At 34.8% G+C, this 16,296-nt stretch overlaps 1 protein-coding gene and 1 long non-coding RNA gene across 2 annotated transcripts; both read left to right on the top strand.

Moving 5' to 3' along the window:
• The first annotated feature begins 3,488 nt into the window (after positions 1–3,488).
• On the top strand, positions 3,489–12,505 carry LOC145325656 (uncharacterized). The gene is made up of 5 exons (XM_080168610.1): positions 3,489–3,544; positions 4,870–4,988; positions 8,321–8,383; positions 10,916–11,093; positions 11,649–12,505. The coding sequence occupies exons 2-5, from the start codon at positions 4,968–4,970 to the stop codon at positions 12,503–12,505; spliced, it is 1,119 nt and encodes a 372-aa protein (XP_080024736.1). The 5' UTR covers positions 3,489–3,544; positions 4,870–4,967.
• Positions 12,506–13,113: 608 nt separating this feature from the next.
• Positions 13,114–14,607, top strand: LOC145325389 (uncharacterized). The gene is made up of 3 exons (XR_013881465.1): positions 13,114–13,187; positions 14,064–14,127; positions 14,566–14,607. It is a non-coding gene; the product is annotated as an uncharacterized LOC145325389 (long non-coding RNA).
• The last annotated feature ends 1,689 nt before the right edge of the window (positions 14,608–16,296 follow it).

Here is a 16,296-nt window from a genome sequence, read left to right as displayed (position 1 = left end):
TAAAATTTTCTAACTTTCAACAAAAATTTTTCAAAATATTTTTTACCTACTAAGGTAGGGAGGGCCAAAGATTCGTTTTTTGCAGAAAATGGCAAAAAACGATTTTTGTCTATGTTTCATATATATCACCTTATTTTATACTTGCAAATTATTATTTTTCAAAATATTTTTGAATAAAATTTTCTAACTTTCAAAAAAAAATTTTTCAAATATTTTTTACCTACTAAGGTATAGGAGGCCAGAGATTCGTTTTTTGAAGAAAATTGCAAAAAACGATTTTTGTCTATGTTTCACATATATCACCTTATTTTAAACTTGCAAATTATAATTTTTCAAAATATTTTAATAAAATTTTCTAACTTTCAACAAAATTTTTTCAAAATATTTTTTACCTACTAAGGTAGGGAGGGCCACAGATTCGTTTTTTGCAGAAATTGGCAAAAAATGATTTTTGTATATGTTTTATATATATCACCTTGTTTTATACTTGCAAATTATTATTTTTCAAAATATTTTTATAAAACTTTTTAACTTTTAACCAAATTTTTTAAAAATATTTTTTACTAACTAAGGTATAGAGGGCCAAAGATTCGATTTTTGCAGAAAATTGCAAAAAATGTATGTTTCATATATATCACCTTATTTTATACTTGCAAATCATTATTTTTCAAAATACTTAAATAAAATTTTCTAACTTTCAACAAAATTTTTTCAAAATATTTTTTACCTACTGAGGTATTAGGGGCCTAAGATTCGTTTTTTGCAGAAAATAGCAAAAAACGATTTTTGTCTATGTTTTATATATATCACCTTGTTTTATACTTGCAAATTATTATTTTTCATAATATTTATATAAAACTTTTTAAATTTCAACAAAAATTTTTCAAAATATTTTTTACCTACTAAGGTATAGAGGGCCAAAGATTCGTTTTTTGCAGAAAATGGCAAAAAACGGTTTTTGTCTATGTTTCACATATATCACCTTGTTTTATACTTGCAAATTAATATTTACAATATATTTAATAAATTTTGAAATTTTTCAACAAATTTTTTTTCAAAATATTTCTCACCTTCAGAGGTAGGTATAGAAGGCCAAAGATTCATTTTTTGCATATAATGGCAAAAAACGATTTTTGTCTATGTTTCACATGTATCACCTTGTTCTATACTTGCAAATTAATATTTACAATATATTCTAATAAATTTTGAAATTTTTCAACAAATTTTTTTTAAAAATATTTTTTACCTTCAGAGGTATAGAAGGCCAAAGATTCGTTTTTTGCATATAATGGCAAAAAAACGATTTTTGTCTATGTTTCACATGTATCACCTTGTTTTATACTTGCAAATTTATATTTACAATATATTTCAATAAATTTTTAAAATCTTTAAGAAAATTTTTTCAAAATATTTTTTATTTTCTAAGGTACAGAGGGCTAAAGATTCGTTTTTTGTAAAGAATGTAAAAAAACGATTTTTGTCTATGTTTCTAAAGTATCTCCCTAGTAATTTTATTTTTACTGAAAATAGTAAATTGTTTAAAAATTAAACATATAAAAAATAATCATTGAAATATTTACAAATAATCAGAGCTTGAAGAAGGCCCGTGGATCTGCGAAGTTTGTGGGGCATCCTGTAACTCTCATAGACATTACGGAGGTAATCTTTATAATTGTCGACATCAGCTGTTTAGATGTAGTCGTAACGCGATCCGATAGCTAAGTGTCGTAATGAATTGTCGCTTAATTAAAGTAAATATTTGAAGCAAACGAAGCTGATTTATATTGTTTCCGGCCTTTTTTGTTTAAATCTTAATAAAAAAATTTGACATACCACACTTAGTAACACGACACTCTGTATTTCGGAAAGATAAGGAAGAGTGAGGTACTTAAATGGATTTCTAAAAACTAAAGCGGCAATTCTATTATTTTTAAAAATATTGAATAATGTTATGATTTATTTTAATGGGCTTTTTTGAAATAAAAATACTAGCAGCAGCGCCCCTAGCCTCTAGATGGGTTATGTATAGGTGGTAAAAAAAATAGAACTTGCATGGGATTTCGCTGAAAAGCAGAACCAAATTATACTCAAATATTGGGTATAGTCCCTTCCGTGTCAACGCCCCTTAAGGGGCGTTTCTTCGTATTTTCACAGTAGCTTTTCTCCTAACCTGACCTAAAATAACTTATCAAAAGCCATTTTGAAAATACGACAAATCGCCCCTTAAGGGGCGTTGCCATGAAACGAACTATACCCCAAATTTTTAGCCATACATATTTGAGGGACTTTTTTATTTAAAGAACGGGAAAATGAGAATATTATTTTAATTCTATAGTTTTTGTTAATCGTATTTTCAGAAATTTTCATTTATATAATTTAAAAAAGAATGACCACTTAAGGATATCCAAACTATTTGACGGTCCTCACTGAAAATTGTGTACAACAAAATCGATATGGAGATTTTAATCCCTTTTTGAACATCCCCCGTATTTGTTAATTTTTCCCTCCCTCCCCCCTCCCCCCAATAGGAAAGCAATAGGAGGTGGGGGGTGGATTGTTGGGGGGGGGGGGGGGGAGTTAGAGAAAATTTGTAAATGAAAGGGAATATTTTAAGTAGCAACTAGTAACATAAATCTTAATCAACAAAATATTAATTAAATGTATATAGGATATCCTTATACTAAAGTAACAGGATGTCTGTCTGTTTGTGTGTCTGTGTGTTTGTACCGAAGGATCTCGCTAACCGCTGAACTGATCGTATTTTTTTTTGTTGAATTTTTTTTAACTAAAATTAAAATCTAAAATAAGAAATTGGGTTATTAAATTCGACTCTCTCCTCCTCAAGTGCCCCTAGAGGCCTCTAGGGGGCGTAGCCGCTAGTACGTGGATATAGTGACAGGGAAAAATTTGTTGTCACCTTAGGTTGCAAACACGGACCTTGTTTATTGGTCAGTTCGAACCCCCCCCCCCCCAAAAAAAAAAAAACAAAAAAATACCCCTCGAAAAAATCGAAAATAGTGAGGGCACCTCCAATTTTTTATTCATTTAGGTATTTATTTTTTTTATGTTTTTTTAATTACCTCATGAGGCAAAGCCCCTAAAGGCTATCGGGCGAAACCGCTAGTACTTATATGAAAGAGAGGGCACGACCACCATTCAAAGAGAAACCCCAGTTATTTTTTTTTACTTCTTCTTCTTTAAACTAAAATCTAAAGTGGAGGGGTCGACTTTAACGCCCTCCCCCCCCCTCCCCCACTCCCTTCTAAAGAGCCCCTAGAGGCGTAGCCTACTACTACTAAACATTTTCGTTTGTCAATCTATCTAATAGTGCTCCGGTACTTATGGATGTTGTTTAAGCTGATTAAGCTCTTTATAGTGCCTATAAAAAAATGACGTCATAAAATACAAATGACCAATGATAGGCCAATACACTGACTAAATTAGCAATGGCAGACCTAAAAAGCTTCATCCTTGTTAATTGTAGGTAGTTGCTGCTATGCGTGCCAGGCCTTCTTTAGAAGAACTGTTCTACAAAATTTAGTTGGTATGCTCATTTATATTAATTATTAGAAGCCTCTAGGGGCACAGCGGGAAGGGGAGGGGTGTATATTTTAGATTATCTAAAAAGACGTTAACAAAAATTAGGGGTATTTTTTCCGGGGAGATTTTTCTTGGATGCCCATCCCAAAGGTAGTTGTAAACTTTCCCTAGAACATTAAGAAGATTTCTTGAAAAGCAGAGTCATATCGGTAAGCAAGATATTGAGCTATAGATACACAGACAAACATGCGGTTACTTTTTCAAAACTTTGTATAATCTTTTTTGTCTGCGCAACTTACATATATAATGATAACAAGGATGACAACATCCATAAAAGCGAAGCTCTGAAACGGTAGGACAAACGGACATTAACACTTGTATAGTGTCAAAACTGAAAAATCAGAATATAAATGAATAGGAGTCAAAGCAAAATTGTGAGTAAATTTGTTGAAAAACTTCTTGATACAGGATAATGTTTATGTACATACTTACATTTTTAGGACTTGATTATAGAGTTGCCTAACAATATAATATTCTACTTTGTTGTCCTAGGAATCAATATACCAAAAATCAGAACAATCGGATATATAATTAGATCACATAAAATAGTTGTTGAAAATGTAAAAAATCAACATGTTTAAAATGTACGTACGGACATTCTGGTAATGATTATTGAGTTGCTACGCTTTCTAGATCGTACCTAACTACTACAGGAATAACCATGCAAAGTTTGAAATCGATAGGACAGTTCTAACATGCCTAAATTAATGAAAAAAGCTATCCATCTCAGACGTACGGACGGAACGACCCTACGTATAGAAAAGCTTTGCTTTTAAAACTCTGTATTTCAGTAATGGATGTAGAATATACGTGGATGATGTAACAGGAGAAAAATTGTCGCCAATTTAGGTTGCAATTTCCCCCCACTTTTATTGGTCGGGCCGGTTAACCAGTGCAGTGGGAGGAAAGAGGATGGGGTAAAGGGTTGGGTGGGAGATGGGGTAGTTCGTTATTTTAGCCCGCTACAGAGTTTACTTTATCATAGAACATGAAAATCTGATGTAAGATCAAAGTAATAGTACAACAGATCTATGGTATAGATGTATATACAGGCAACTGCCTCCCTTCCTTTTTCACATATATCTTTTGTCTGCTTCTAAATTATTTTCTGCTACTTGGCTGTGTTAACATAAGCGACATAATTGGTTGATTTTCAATGACCCAATAGAAAGGTTGCATGTACAAGGCGGTTGCGATGGGGAGATAAAGTTATTTAATCCTTTCTCCCTCTAGTATTTTACTCTAATAATTGTATATCCATTATTTTAGTAGGTCTGCGGTGCCGGATATCTGGTGGTAATTGTGTCATCAGTACCAAGGACCGCAGCTGTTCGTCCTGCAGGTTCAAAAAGTGTCTCGCCATCGGCATGGAAGCAAAAAATATTTGGGTAGGTTTTTATAAACGAAGCTTTTCTATGATTAGGATAGGTCCGTCCGTAACGGTTAGCTCTTTTAGTTAATTTAGTTAATGTTAGAATTGTCATATCAATTTAAAACTTTACATGGTGATTTCTATAACAGTAGTGGTATGTATGAATTATTTTGGTATCTACCTGACAAAGCGGCAAAATCAGGGATCGGAAGCCGCGCGTAAGCCGCATGTAAGCCTCAGTGAAATCGTCATTTTATTACTATAAAATTTAGCTGGATGTATAAAACTGTCTCTTTAGTAGACAATCCTTCTTTCAAAAATTTCTTTTTCTGCTCCTCACAAGCAGGTTTAAAACTGAGGCTTATGCGCGGCTGAGGCGCGGCTTCCGAACCCTGGGCAAAATGTATGTTTGATTGTCTTCTTCATGTAATTTTGCCATTTTTTAACAGATCTTTTTTTTTGAAGAAAGTGTCGGAATAGTTATTTATCGCATCGTATTAGAGACAGCATTCGCGGATTAAAAAAAATTACAAGATTAAAATTAGCTTTGTAAGCCCGGGGTGAATGCCCGGGCTAACAAAACTGGTATTAATATTATGGGGAAAATTGTCTGCAATACGATGCTATATGTACATGATTTTTCAGTATGGCTAAGAACTGGTTCTAATTCAGCGGATATTAATCAGTTTCGAAGCCATTATTGAAATAGTTATTTTCGCATCGTATTATAAACAGCTTTCCGCGGATATAAAATGTACAATTATAAGATTAAAGCTTTTTTTAGTCTCGAGATGCCGAATTAATTAAAGGACAATAATCTGTTTTCGTTGAAAACAAGTTTTTTTGTTAGTTTTTTTTATTTAATTTTCTAGTGTCTGGCTTATCTCTCTAACTTTCTTTTTATCAAGTTTTTAATTTTCTCTTAAAGTTGATCGGGGTTGCTTCTCTCTTTTTAAAAGCGAAGCTTTTCTATAATTAGGGTCGGTCCGTCCGTCCGTCCGTCCGTACGTCCGTCCGTCCGTCCGTCCGTCCGAGATAGATAGCTTTCATTCGTTAATTTAGGCATGTTAGAATTGTCCTATCGATTTCAAACTTTGCATGATGATTCCTGTAGTAGTTGGGTACGATTTAGAAAGCGTAGCAACTCTATAATCATTACCAGAATGTCCGTACGTCCATTTTAAACATGTTGATTTTTCTACTTTTTTAACAACAAATTTTCAATTGTTTTAATTATCCGTTTGATCTGATTTTTGGTATATTGATTCCTGGGACAACAAAGAACAGTATCATAAGCGAAGCAACTCTATAATCAAGTCCAAAAATGTAAGTATGTCCATAAACATTATCCTGTTTTGAAGCAGTTTTTCAACAAATTTACCTACAATTTTGATTCGACATTTATAATATATGTTCCGATTTTTCAGTTTAGATACTATACAAGTGTTAATGTCCGTTTGTCCTACCGTTTCAGTGCTTCGCTTTTATGGATGTTGTCATCCTTGTTTTGATATATCCCCCATTTTTCCTTCATTTTTACGGCGTTGCTACAAAAGACCAACTCTACAAAAGACCAACACCTACAAAAGCCCAACTCTACAGAAGACCAACACTACAAAAGACCAACACCTACAAAAGACCAACACCTACAAAAGGGTCGATTTTTTTAAAAGCAAGGTTGTATCGGGTTCGAAACTATTACGTTACGTAGCCAGCACAGACTTTGGACAAACTGTCGGATGGAATTTTAAAATTCAGCCTGTGGACAAAGTTATTCAAGAAAGAAATTCGGTTTTGAATTTTGTCCTTGTGTTTTTAACTTTTTATCGCCATATTGGATACAATTAAAATTGGAAGATTTTTTCTTTAAAATTTAGAAGATTTTTATACAACTATTTCATTACATTGATACAAAAAAAATAATTTTCTGTTTATTCTCTTGTAGTTTTTGTAGTATTGGTCTTTTGTAGTGTTGGTCTTTTGTAGAGTTGGTCTTTTGGCCTGTCTGTCGTTACCGGGGAAATGTGACTTTCTCAGCTGCTAATCAAGATAGTCCACTGATATTGAAGATTCCCTATACCCATGAGCATCCAGTGTTTAATTTACTTTGTCCGTTTGTCTGTTACTCACGCTACAAAACATAAAAAAATACGTGAAAAAGTTTTCGTGTTTTTTTCCAATAAAGCTGCTTATGGATGTTGTCATCCTTGTTTTTTTATAAATATTTTCACTTATACAATCTTTCATCATATTTTTTCTCTTAATTTTTTTTGCATTCAGGGGGGGGGAGGGGATAATACCAGATAATTCCTCCCCCTCCCTTATTTCACCTGAGGCAGAAATTTATGCAAAATACTTTTAGGGGAAGATAATTTATTGTCAATTGTCCCATCTCTGTTATTTTACTCTTTGGTTGTAACCTTCATTCAAAAATAGTTATAAACCTTCCCGGGACCTATAAGAAGCTACCCTGTAAGGCAGAACCATATCGTATCAGCGGTTAGCGAGATCCTTCGGTAAAGACAGAAGAAGACATCCTCTTAATTTATTATAAGGACTAGCGGATATGCCCCAAGACCTCTAGGAGCATTTGTGTGGAAAGGGGTGGGGGGCATCCCAGCAAGTGCTTTTCAAAATAATCTTTAATTAACAAAAAATAGTTTTTTAGTTTTTGTCATTTTTAAAAAAAATAAAAACCTCTGTATGAACTTGGCCATTTTAAATTGTCAGCTGCTAAATTTCTGGGGTTGACTACACCGACAAACCTCTTACTGCGACAAACGTCCTAGTGCGACAAATCTCCTAAAGGGACAAACGTCCTAATGTTACATCTCTTTAGTAAAACGTCCTAAAAATTTTCAAAAATTATGAAATAAAAAAAAATCTTCCAAAAAGGACAAAATCCTCTAATTGTAAAAATATTTAACAATATAAAATTAAAAATGGCTATATAACACAGGGAAATATTTTTAAACTGAAATTTATTTATTGAATAACTTTAACCATAGGCTAAATTTTAAAAATGTGTCGGACAGTTTACCCAAAGTCTGTGTTAACTATCAAACTGAATGGTTTGAACCCAATACAACCGTGTATTTTTAACATTTTTAAATCAAATTTGGAAGATTTAATTATGGAGATCCCCCACTCCACCACTGTTTCAAATAATTAAAATTTGGGGGGGTTGGGGATGTTCCATCCCCCAAGAAAATAGCCTAAAACCACCACAGGACCAATAGGTATATACCCGTGTAAGTGTAGAATCCGATCGGTTCAGTGGTTACCAAGATCTTAAGGGACAGACGGAGAGACATCATTCTACTTTGTATTATAGATAACTTTCCCTAGGGACGGAGGGCAAAAAGAAAGCACAACCTGCCGCCGCCGAGAGTAGCAACTCATAGAGAACAGGTGAGAGTAACAAGTAACATCAAACAGACAACCAATCCTTTGATTGCACGACTTTTGTAGGGAAGTCTTGCTATTTATTATGGTTGGGCCAGATACTTTATTGGCCAGATACCGGATATCCGGCTGATTTCTAATGCCGAATATCCAGTATCCCCCCGGATATTGAAAAGGCCCGATATCCGGCAAATTACCGGATATCCGACAAATTAGTGCCCGGTTAGTTTCAATATCCGGAATCCGGCCGGATAATGAATATAGTTGGATATCCGGCCAAACACTACTATTTATGTCACGCACCTGACATAGAAGAAGTAGAAACCATTTCAAAAGTAAAGTCGTTGTGTATGGCCGGGATTTGAACCTATCACTTTCCCGACAACGAGCGGATGCGCTACGCCACAGTTGTGGGTTAATTGTAGAGTAGGTACTATACTAATTCGTATTTTTTAAAATTGTTCAATGAAGCGTTGCCACTCAATAACTTGTATGTTTCTGTACTAACGTTCTACTGACGGCTTGTAAATTAAGAAATAATTATTTTAACTTTTTGGGGAACAATTTCGAACCTAGTAAAAGAGTCTGTTTATGACTTTATAGGCCACTGTAAATTTTACCTGCATTGGTCAATTACAGTGTATACTGACCTCTCTTTGGCTAATTTTTTTTACGTCATAATCAGAGCCAGACACTTTTTACTAGGTTCAACAATTTCTTGTATATTTTTTCATTACTTATATTTGGAATTTTGATTCCTAGGACAACCAGGTATTATATTTTAAGCGCAACCTCTCTATAATAGAATTTTAAAAATATAAGTATGTCCTTAAACAGAATCCTGTATATTAGCAACAAATCTCTACATAATTTTGTTAAGACTTGTAAAAATTACATGCACTTCGTGCCCAAATCTTATTTTTTTCCCTAGTAACATATGTACTACAGTTTAAAAAAAAAAATAATTACCGATAAAATTAAAATTGTTTTTCTTCTAAATGGGATTATCTATAGTATATTTATATATATTTATGTAAAAATTATTATGATTATAAATTGAGATCTATAATGATAAGATCCTATATTTTGTAAGCAAGACTAATTCACCCCCCTCTCTTTTCGATTGGGTTTAAAATAATGCCACGGTCGTAGCGTTCATGCGTCTTGCGTCATATTGGAAGGGTGACGCAAATTTCAGATCTCTGTTTTCGCCGTTTTATTTACTATTTTTCTCTATAAGATAAAAGCGATGCTTGCTAGATTATCTAATTTGCTATAATATAAAGAAAAATGTTTCTCGTATTCATTCGAATCCGGTGGATAGGAACCGGTTCTCATAAATACGAAAAAACTATGTCTAGCATCGTATTATATCCAGTTTTCTACGAATATAGAAATGTACAATCATAAGATTAAACCCAGTTTTTTTAGCCGGTGCCTCCGGCACCTCGGGGCTAAAAAACTGGTTTTAATCTTATAATTGTACATTCTATATCCGCGGAAAGCCGTTTATATTACGATACGAGAAATAACTATTCTCAAATCGCCAAATCTGGGGTCTGAAATTTGCGTCACCCTTTCAATCTGAAAATGGGGAAGAGAATAAGGTATGGGGTAGAACCGGTTATCATAATGTTTTATCTTTTCTTTTCTTCCCTCTGAGATATTAAATCTAACTAGGGAAATCAAAGCTTTTCATAGGAGGGGGGGGGGGGGGGGGAGGGGGTAAATGAGGGGCTTCAAAGATTTAAGATGGGTAATCTAATTTATTTGTAAACATTTTTAGGGGGATAAAATGAGGGATTTCAAAGACATTTGGCTTTTTTATTACTCTAGTCCCCAAAGTTTTTTATAACGTTTTTTTTATTACCGTAACAACTTAGGTGGAGACTTTTATCGAATTTTAATTTGTTGGTTCATTAAGTTGAGTGTCTAAACGTTTCAACTACTATTTCTAATTTACAGAAGGATTAATTTTTTGTATCATATTTGGGGATGTACATAAATTTTTCTGCCATTGTCTTATCCCTCTAGATCCTTGTTCAGTATGCTTTAAGGGGCTTTCCAATTGCAAAATAAGGATCAACAAAAAAAATAAAAAAATAATTTAATTAAAAATCATGTAAAAGATATTTAGATATACCCAGATAAATAGATGTATTGTATATCTCCAATGATGAAAAACAAAATTACCCCTTAGACTTATTGGTTGAATACAGCTTGTTTGGACTGACCAATCAAGATTTGATAAAAGTTCCCGAAGTGTTTAAGCCAACGAATACTAGAATGTTATTTTAAAGTTTAGCTACACATATAATTTATATTTTAATAATCGCAAAGTTTTTAGCGCCTATAAAAACGACGTTAAACTGGCCTACCATTGGTCAATTAAAATATATACTTGCCTGCAATTGGTAATTTAGTCTGTGTATTGGCCTAACATTAATCATTTGTATTGTATGGCGTCATTTTTTACAGGAACTTTAAAGAGCACCAGTGATCCTAATTCATGGGTGTGCCTAATTTTTGTGATTATAGGCCTCGAGTTCCGACTCTTCTCTGTCATCAGTGACCTCCTCCGAGTCCCCGGGATCAACTACAGCCTCTGCAGCAGGTGTTGGTCCCTCACTGGCAGCCTCCGCGGCGGGTGTTGGTCCCTCACTGGCGGCCATTGCCAAGCTTCTATCAGTCACTACTTCTGCCACCTTGAATTCAGGTGAGAGACTGTTGTAGCTATGTTTAGTGCCCTAGGAAAATGGGAATAGATGTAACCGCTTTTGGCCCACCCATTCTATTGGCGTCATAGTAGAGGGAAAGAAAAAGGGAAGGGGAAAAGAGACCCCTTAGAAAAGATATGGGGTATAGGGTATTTCCTGACGTCAATAGAATAGGTAGGCCAGAAACAGTGACATCTAACCCCATTTTGCTAGGGCACTATAGCCAGCTTCGAGGCTGTTTTCAATAAATACATGCAGGGGTCTTTGCGGATAAGACAATGGACGATAAATTGATGAACATCTCCAACGATAGTAAACAAAAGTACTCATTCTGTAGATTATAAATATTGTTTAAAACATTTGGACACTTAACTTAATGAACTGAAAAAACAAAATTCAATAAATGTCCCCATAATTGTTACTGTAGGATCACTTCAATGATTCTTCAATAATTTTGGAAATTAAATGTAGTAATGCGATTTTCGGAGTCCTTTAAAAAAAGGACTCCAAATCACTTACGTTTTTTTCCCCATCTAACAAAGATTTATATTAAGGTCAACCCTCACCCATACCCTCCAGCTCCAACATGATAGAATCCCAACTGTCCATGTCCTACCAGTACCTGGCCAGGAGACTTGCCTCCAGCCCCTCCAGCTCCAGGCACAGCCTGACCGCTGGCCTGCCACCCAACAGCCAGATCTGGGCCAAGCTAGTGCCCCCCTCCAGGCACCAGAGTGATGATCACATCAACGAGCATTGTCCTCCAACAAGTTTATCAAATGTTGGGGTCGCGGAAACAAGGAGTTGTCCCATTTTTACAACCATCCAAAGAGCCGCCACATCCCCCTCATCATCAATCCATGCATCCTCAGCCGCTCTGCAGGCAAAGTACTTGGCAATACCAGCCTCTGCTTTGTCCCCGCCCATTTCGTCGCCAACAAGTCATGCTACATTCACGGCGCCATCCGCCGCAAGCTATCTGTACCCGTCTGCATTAGCTCAAGCTACTCATGTAACCTCACCGTTTGTAATACCTCAGATTGGAGATGCTGTTCATTACACAGCACCAGCCACTCATGAAACTTTACCTGAAACCTACATATTCAATCCGGCCACGCGACATGGTCCTTTTCCAGGATCTTTACAAGGAACTTCAAGGTCTTCGCACGGCGAAGACTACCACGAAAAGAACAGAAAATTAAATGATCTGATGGATCATCTTGCTGCCTCGAAGGCAAGAGCCAGAGAGTTGGAAGCTGTTGAACATAGTGAGGACTATCCGCGCCAGGCTGACCTGGAATCTGAGGCTGCTAGTTCCAGAACTGGCAGCCAAATATTCTTCCCAATTTCGGAGGATTCACTCAAGACTGATCATTTTCCTACAGAGGGTAAAATTTATTTTCTTAGCTAGGCATTTTTACATGGTCGCAATTAGTTCAACTCAGATATATGAGGTTTAAAAAGACTGACACTGATTATTTATAGAGTATCTTTGCTGTGAAACAAGGATGACAACATCCACAAAAGCGAAGATCTGAAATAGTATGACAAACAAACATTAACATTTGTAGAGTGTCAAAAATGAAAAAGCAGAATATAAATTTTAAAGTCTAACAAAATCTTAAGTAAATTGGTTTCAAAACTATTTAATGCAGGATACTTTTTAAAGACATACTTACATTTTTAGGACTTCTTTGTAGAGATGCTTTGCTTATAACATTGTACCTTGTTGTAATAGGAATCAGTATTCCAAATATTAAATAAATAGGATAATTATATCACAAATAATTATTGTTAAAAGCAACCTGTTTTAAATGGACGTATTGACTTCCTAAATCGTACCTTACTGTCATAGGAGTTATCATGCAAAGTTTTAAATCAATAGGACAATTCTAAATTAGCTAAAAACAATAACTAGACGTACGGAGGGACGGACCTACCATAATTATAGAAAAGCTTCGCTTATAAAAATTAATATATTTACACAGTTTTTAATATTTTTAAAATTTTTTCTAAGAAGTTGAGAGTACAAATGAAGGTTCTGGTCAAGAATATGTTGATGATTTTCAACCCATCGTAGACGAATCTCTAAGGTAAGATTAACATTGCCTTACTTGGCGACTGTTTAAGTTGGACGACTAGAATGTATCGGAGATTTTCAACCACTAATAAATATCTAAATGGACAATAATATAATAAGTGGGAGGTAAAATGTTTTACTCGGCTGCTATATAGTATAGACAGCTAGGTTTAATCAATGTCAGCTGAATCTTAGTTTCCGATTGTGTACATAGCACCCTCATCCTATCTCAATATTTACTACTAGCTAAAAAAGTTTCAAACTTCAAAAAATTAAATTTTTTAATGTATAAATCGTTTATACATTATATAGCTTTTCCCTTTGACCGGAGTAGCTGAAAATAGCTTTTGCAATAATTGGGTTATCTGTCGCACTACTTCGGAAATTAGGGAACAAATGGGCAATCAATTTTCAGTTGATCTCAATCAATGCTATTCAACCCTGCACTGTAGACGATTTAAAAAATTCACTTGAAGAATGTTTATATTTTTTTACCTTTTTCAAGAATATGAAATAATTTTTAAGGCTTTCTTCGTCATTTGTTTGGCCCTAAGGACCTTCATACCAATGGTCCCAAAAAAGTTTGTCTTTGTATCTGCATAAACAGGCATAAACGATTAATGTCCGGTTGAGAACCGGTTTTCCGCCATACTGAAAAATCATGTATAGCATCGTATTGCATTTAGTTTTTCACGAATATTGAAATTAAAATTATAAAATTGATACTAGTATTGCTATCCCTGGCTTTTGGCACCTGGTGGCTAACAAAAGTGGTTTTAATCTTATGATTTTTCATTTCCATATTCGCGGAAAGCTGTCTACAATACGATGCGAAAAAAAAACTATTATTTTTGATGTTGCACCTGGACAAAATCATCCTTGTTTTTAGATCTGTGCGCGCTGTGATAAAATCACTGGTGGCAGAATCCCCAGACCAATGCCAACACTTACCTGTAAGTAGACCTGTAATGTAACCCATGTAATGTAGTTTGTGCTGGGTTCGAGCAAGGACGTCCAAGCTTTTTTTGGTGGGGGGGGGGGGCGGGGTAGTAAACCTGGCTGGATAGGAGTATGGGTGGGGGGGTGGGGGTAATTATCCCCCCTAAATTCCTAGATTTTTTGGGGTGAAATGAAAAGATTTTTAAAGAATTAATTTTTACAGTATGGCTTCGAAACCGATAAATATCCGGTGGATTGGAACCGGTTCTCAGCCTTACTGAAAATATTAAAATAAAAGTTACAAGATTAATGCCAGTTTCGTTAGCCCAGTACTTCGGCAACTCGGAGCATAACAAAACCGAAATTAATAGTAAAATTTTTCATTTTAATATCCGTGGAAAGCTGTCAGTGATACGATGCGATAAATAACTATTTTTAATTTTATTTTGCAGGAACCACCTCCACTTATACCCATCAGAAACAAGAACAATGAGGGTAAGTTTTTAGAATTGTAATCTAAATCTAAACAAAGATGATAACATCTATAAGTAGCGAAGCTCAAAAATTATGAATGGATATTCGGAAAAAAAACTATAGATCAGTTTCATAAAAAATAAAACTAAAAAAAATCCCGATACCTTGTAAAATTTATAACTTGAAAATCTAGGAATCGATATAGCACCACAACTCAAAAGCAAATCTTTATGAGACTTTTTGGGATAGATAAATTGTGAACTTGTTTAATCCCTAAAAATATCAGCCGTTTAACTCGAATAGGAGTAAAGAAAATCATGAAAACCTAAAAATCTAGGAATCGAACTAGCACCCCAACCAATAAGTAAATCTCAAAAAGACTTGATAAAATTATGAAGAATATTAAAGTATCCAATCCCTGAAAATTTCAGCCGTATATCTTCAATAGGAGTAGAGAAAATCATGAAAACTTAAAAATCTAACACCCCAGTTTATTGACGAATCTTAATGAAACTTTGTGAAAATATGAAGAATATTACCATTTTTAATCCCTGACAGACATTTCGAATTATAGAGTAGCTTCGCTACTAACAACGATGATAACATGCATATAAGTATTAAATCTTGTAACAATATACCTTGTTGTATTAGGAATCACGGGTATAGTCTCTTTCGTGGCAATGCCTATTAAGGAGCGTTTTGTCGTATTTTCACAGTAGCTTTTGATTTTAGGTTAGGTTAGGTTAAGTTGGGTTAGGTGATTGGCCCGCAGGGTTAAGCTATCGGCTCTGCAGGGTTAGAGCCCCCCGTAGGGGCTAGAAATAGGGGAAAAGCTACTGAGAAAATACAACGAAACGCCCTGTAAAAGGTATTGCCACGAAAGGGACTATACCCAGAATTAGTACTACAAAAATAAGATGAATAGGAAAGTTATATCACATATTTATTTTTAATGGACTTACGAACTTTCTGGTAGCTATTAAGTGTTGCTTCGTTTTCTAAATCGTACCTAACTACTAGAGAAATCACCATACCTAAATTACCGATAAGTTACGGACTGCTGCACCGACCCTGATTATAGAAATGCGTCGTAGCTCAGTGGTAACGCACTGAGTTACGGTGATGAGAGTTCGAGTTCTAGTCCCCATGTGGCAACTCGAATTTCTCAGTTGAATACATTCACGCAACTTCCCCTGGTTGTGTAAGAAGGGGATTATTGAGTAAGTTTGGATACTTAATAGTCAAGTACATAATATCAGTACTACCCTTATCCCAAGCTCCTCTGCAGAGATTGTCATTCATTACGGTGACTTAATTTGGGACACCTGCCATACTCGGCGAGGGTAAGGTAATAAAGAGTAGCTCTCATGAGATAGCGGGTCAAGTCATAATGTGCTTGAACGTGGAGCTTAATAGCCCTAGTGGATATACAAAAGTGTCTCAATCTACTCCATGACTACTTAGGTCCAAACCGTAAGAGACTATGGCTAATCAATCAATTAATCAATAGAAAAGATTCGATTTTAAAATATTTTTGTAGAATTTTTATCTTGTATTTTAGATGGAGAATCTCACACAAAGGAAACACAATCATTAACTCAACAACTAGCTATGACAACAAGGATGACAACATCCATAAAAGCTAAGCTCTCAAACGGTAACGAAATGAAACTTGATAGAAATATGTAGAACATAGGCATATTCAATCC

Source organism: Acartia tonsa, chromosome 8 (assembly GCF_053477335.1).
Source record: "Acartia tonsa isolate MP-2025a chromosome 8, ASM5347733v1, whole genome shotgun sequence".
Lineage (NCBI taxonomy): Eukaryota > Metazoa > Arthropoda > Copepoda > Calanoida > Acartiidae > Acartia > Acartia tonsa.
This window is presented reverse-complemented; position numbering and strand designations above follow the sequence as displayed.

Excerpts from the sequence above, each read along its gene's own strand:
- LOC145325656 (XM_080168610.1), top strand. The coding sequence starts at position 4,968 with ATGGAAGCAAAAAATATTTGG. Across the intron at positions 4,989-8,320 it reads TGGAAGCAAAAAATATTTGG|GGACGGAGGGCAAAAAGAAA; the intron begins GTAGGTTTTTAT and ends AACTTTCCCTAG. Across the intron at positions 11,094-11,648 it reads TTCTGCCACCTTGAATTCAG|GTCAACCCTCACCCATACCC; the intron begins GTGAGAGACTGT and ends ATTTATATTAAG.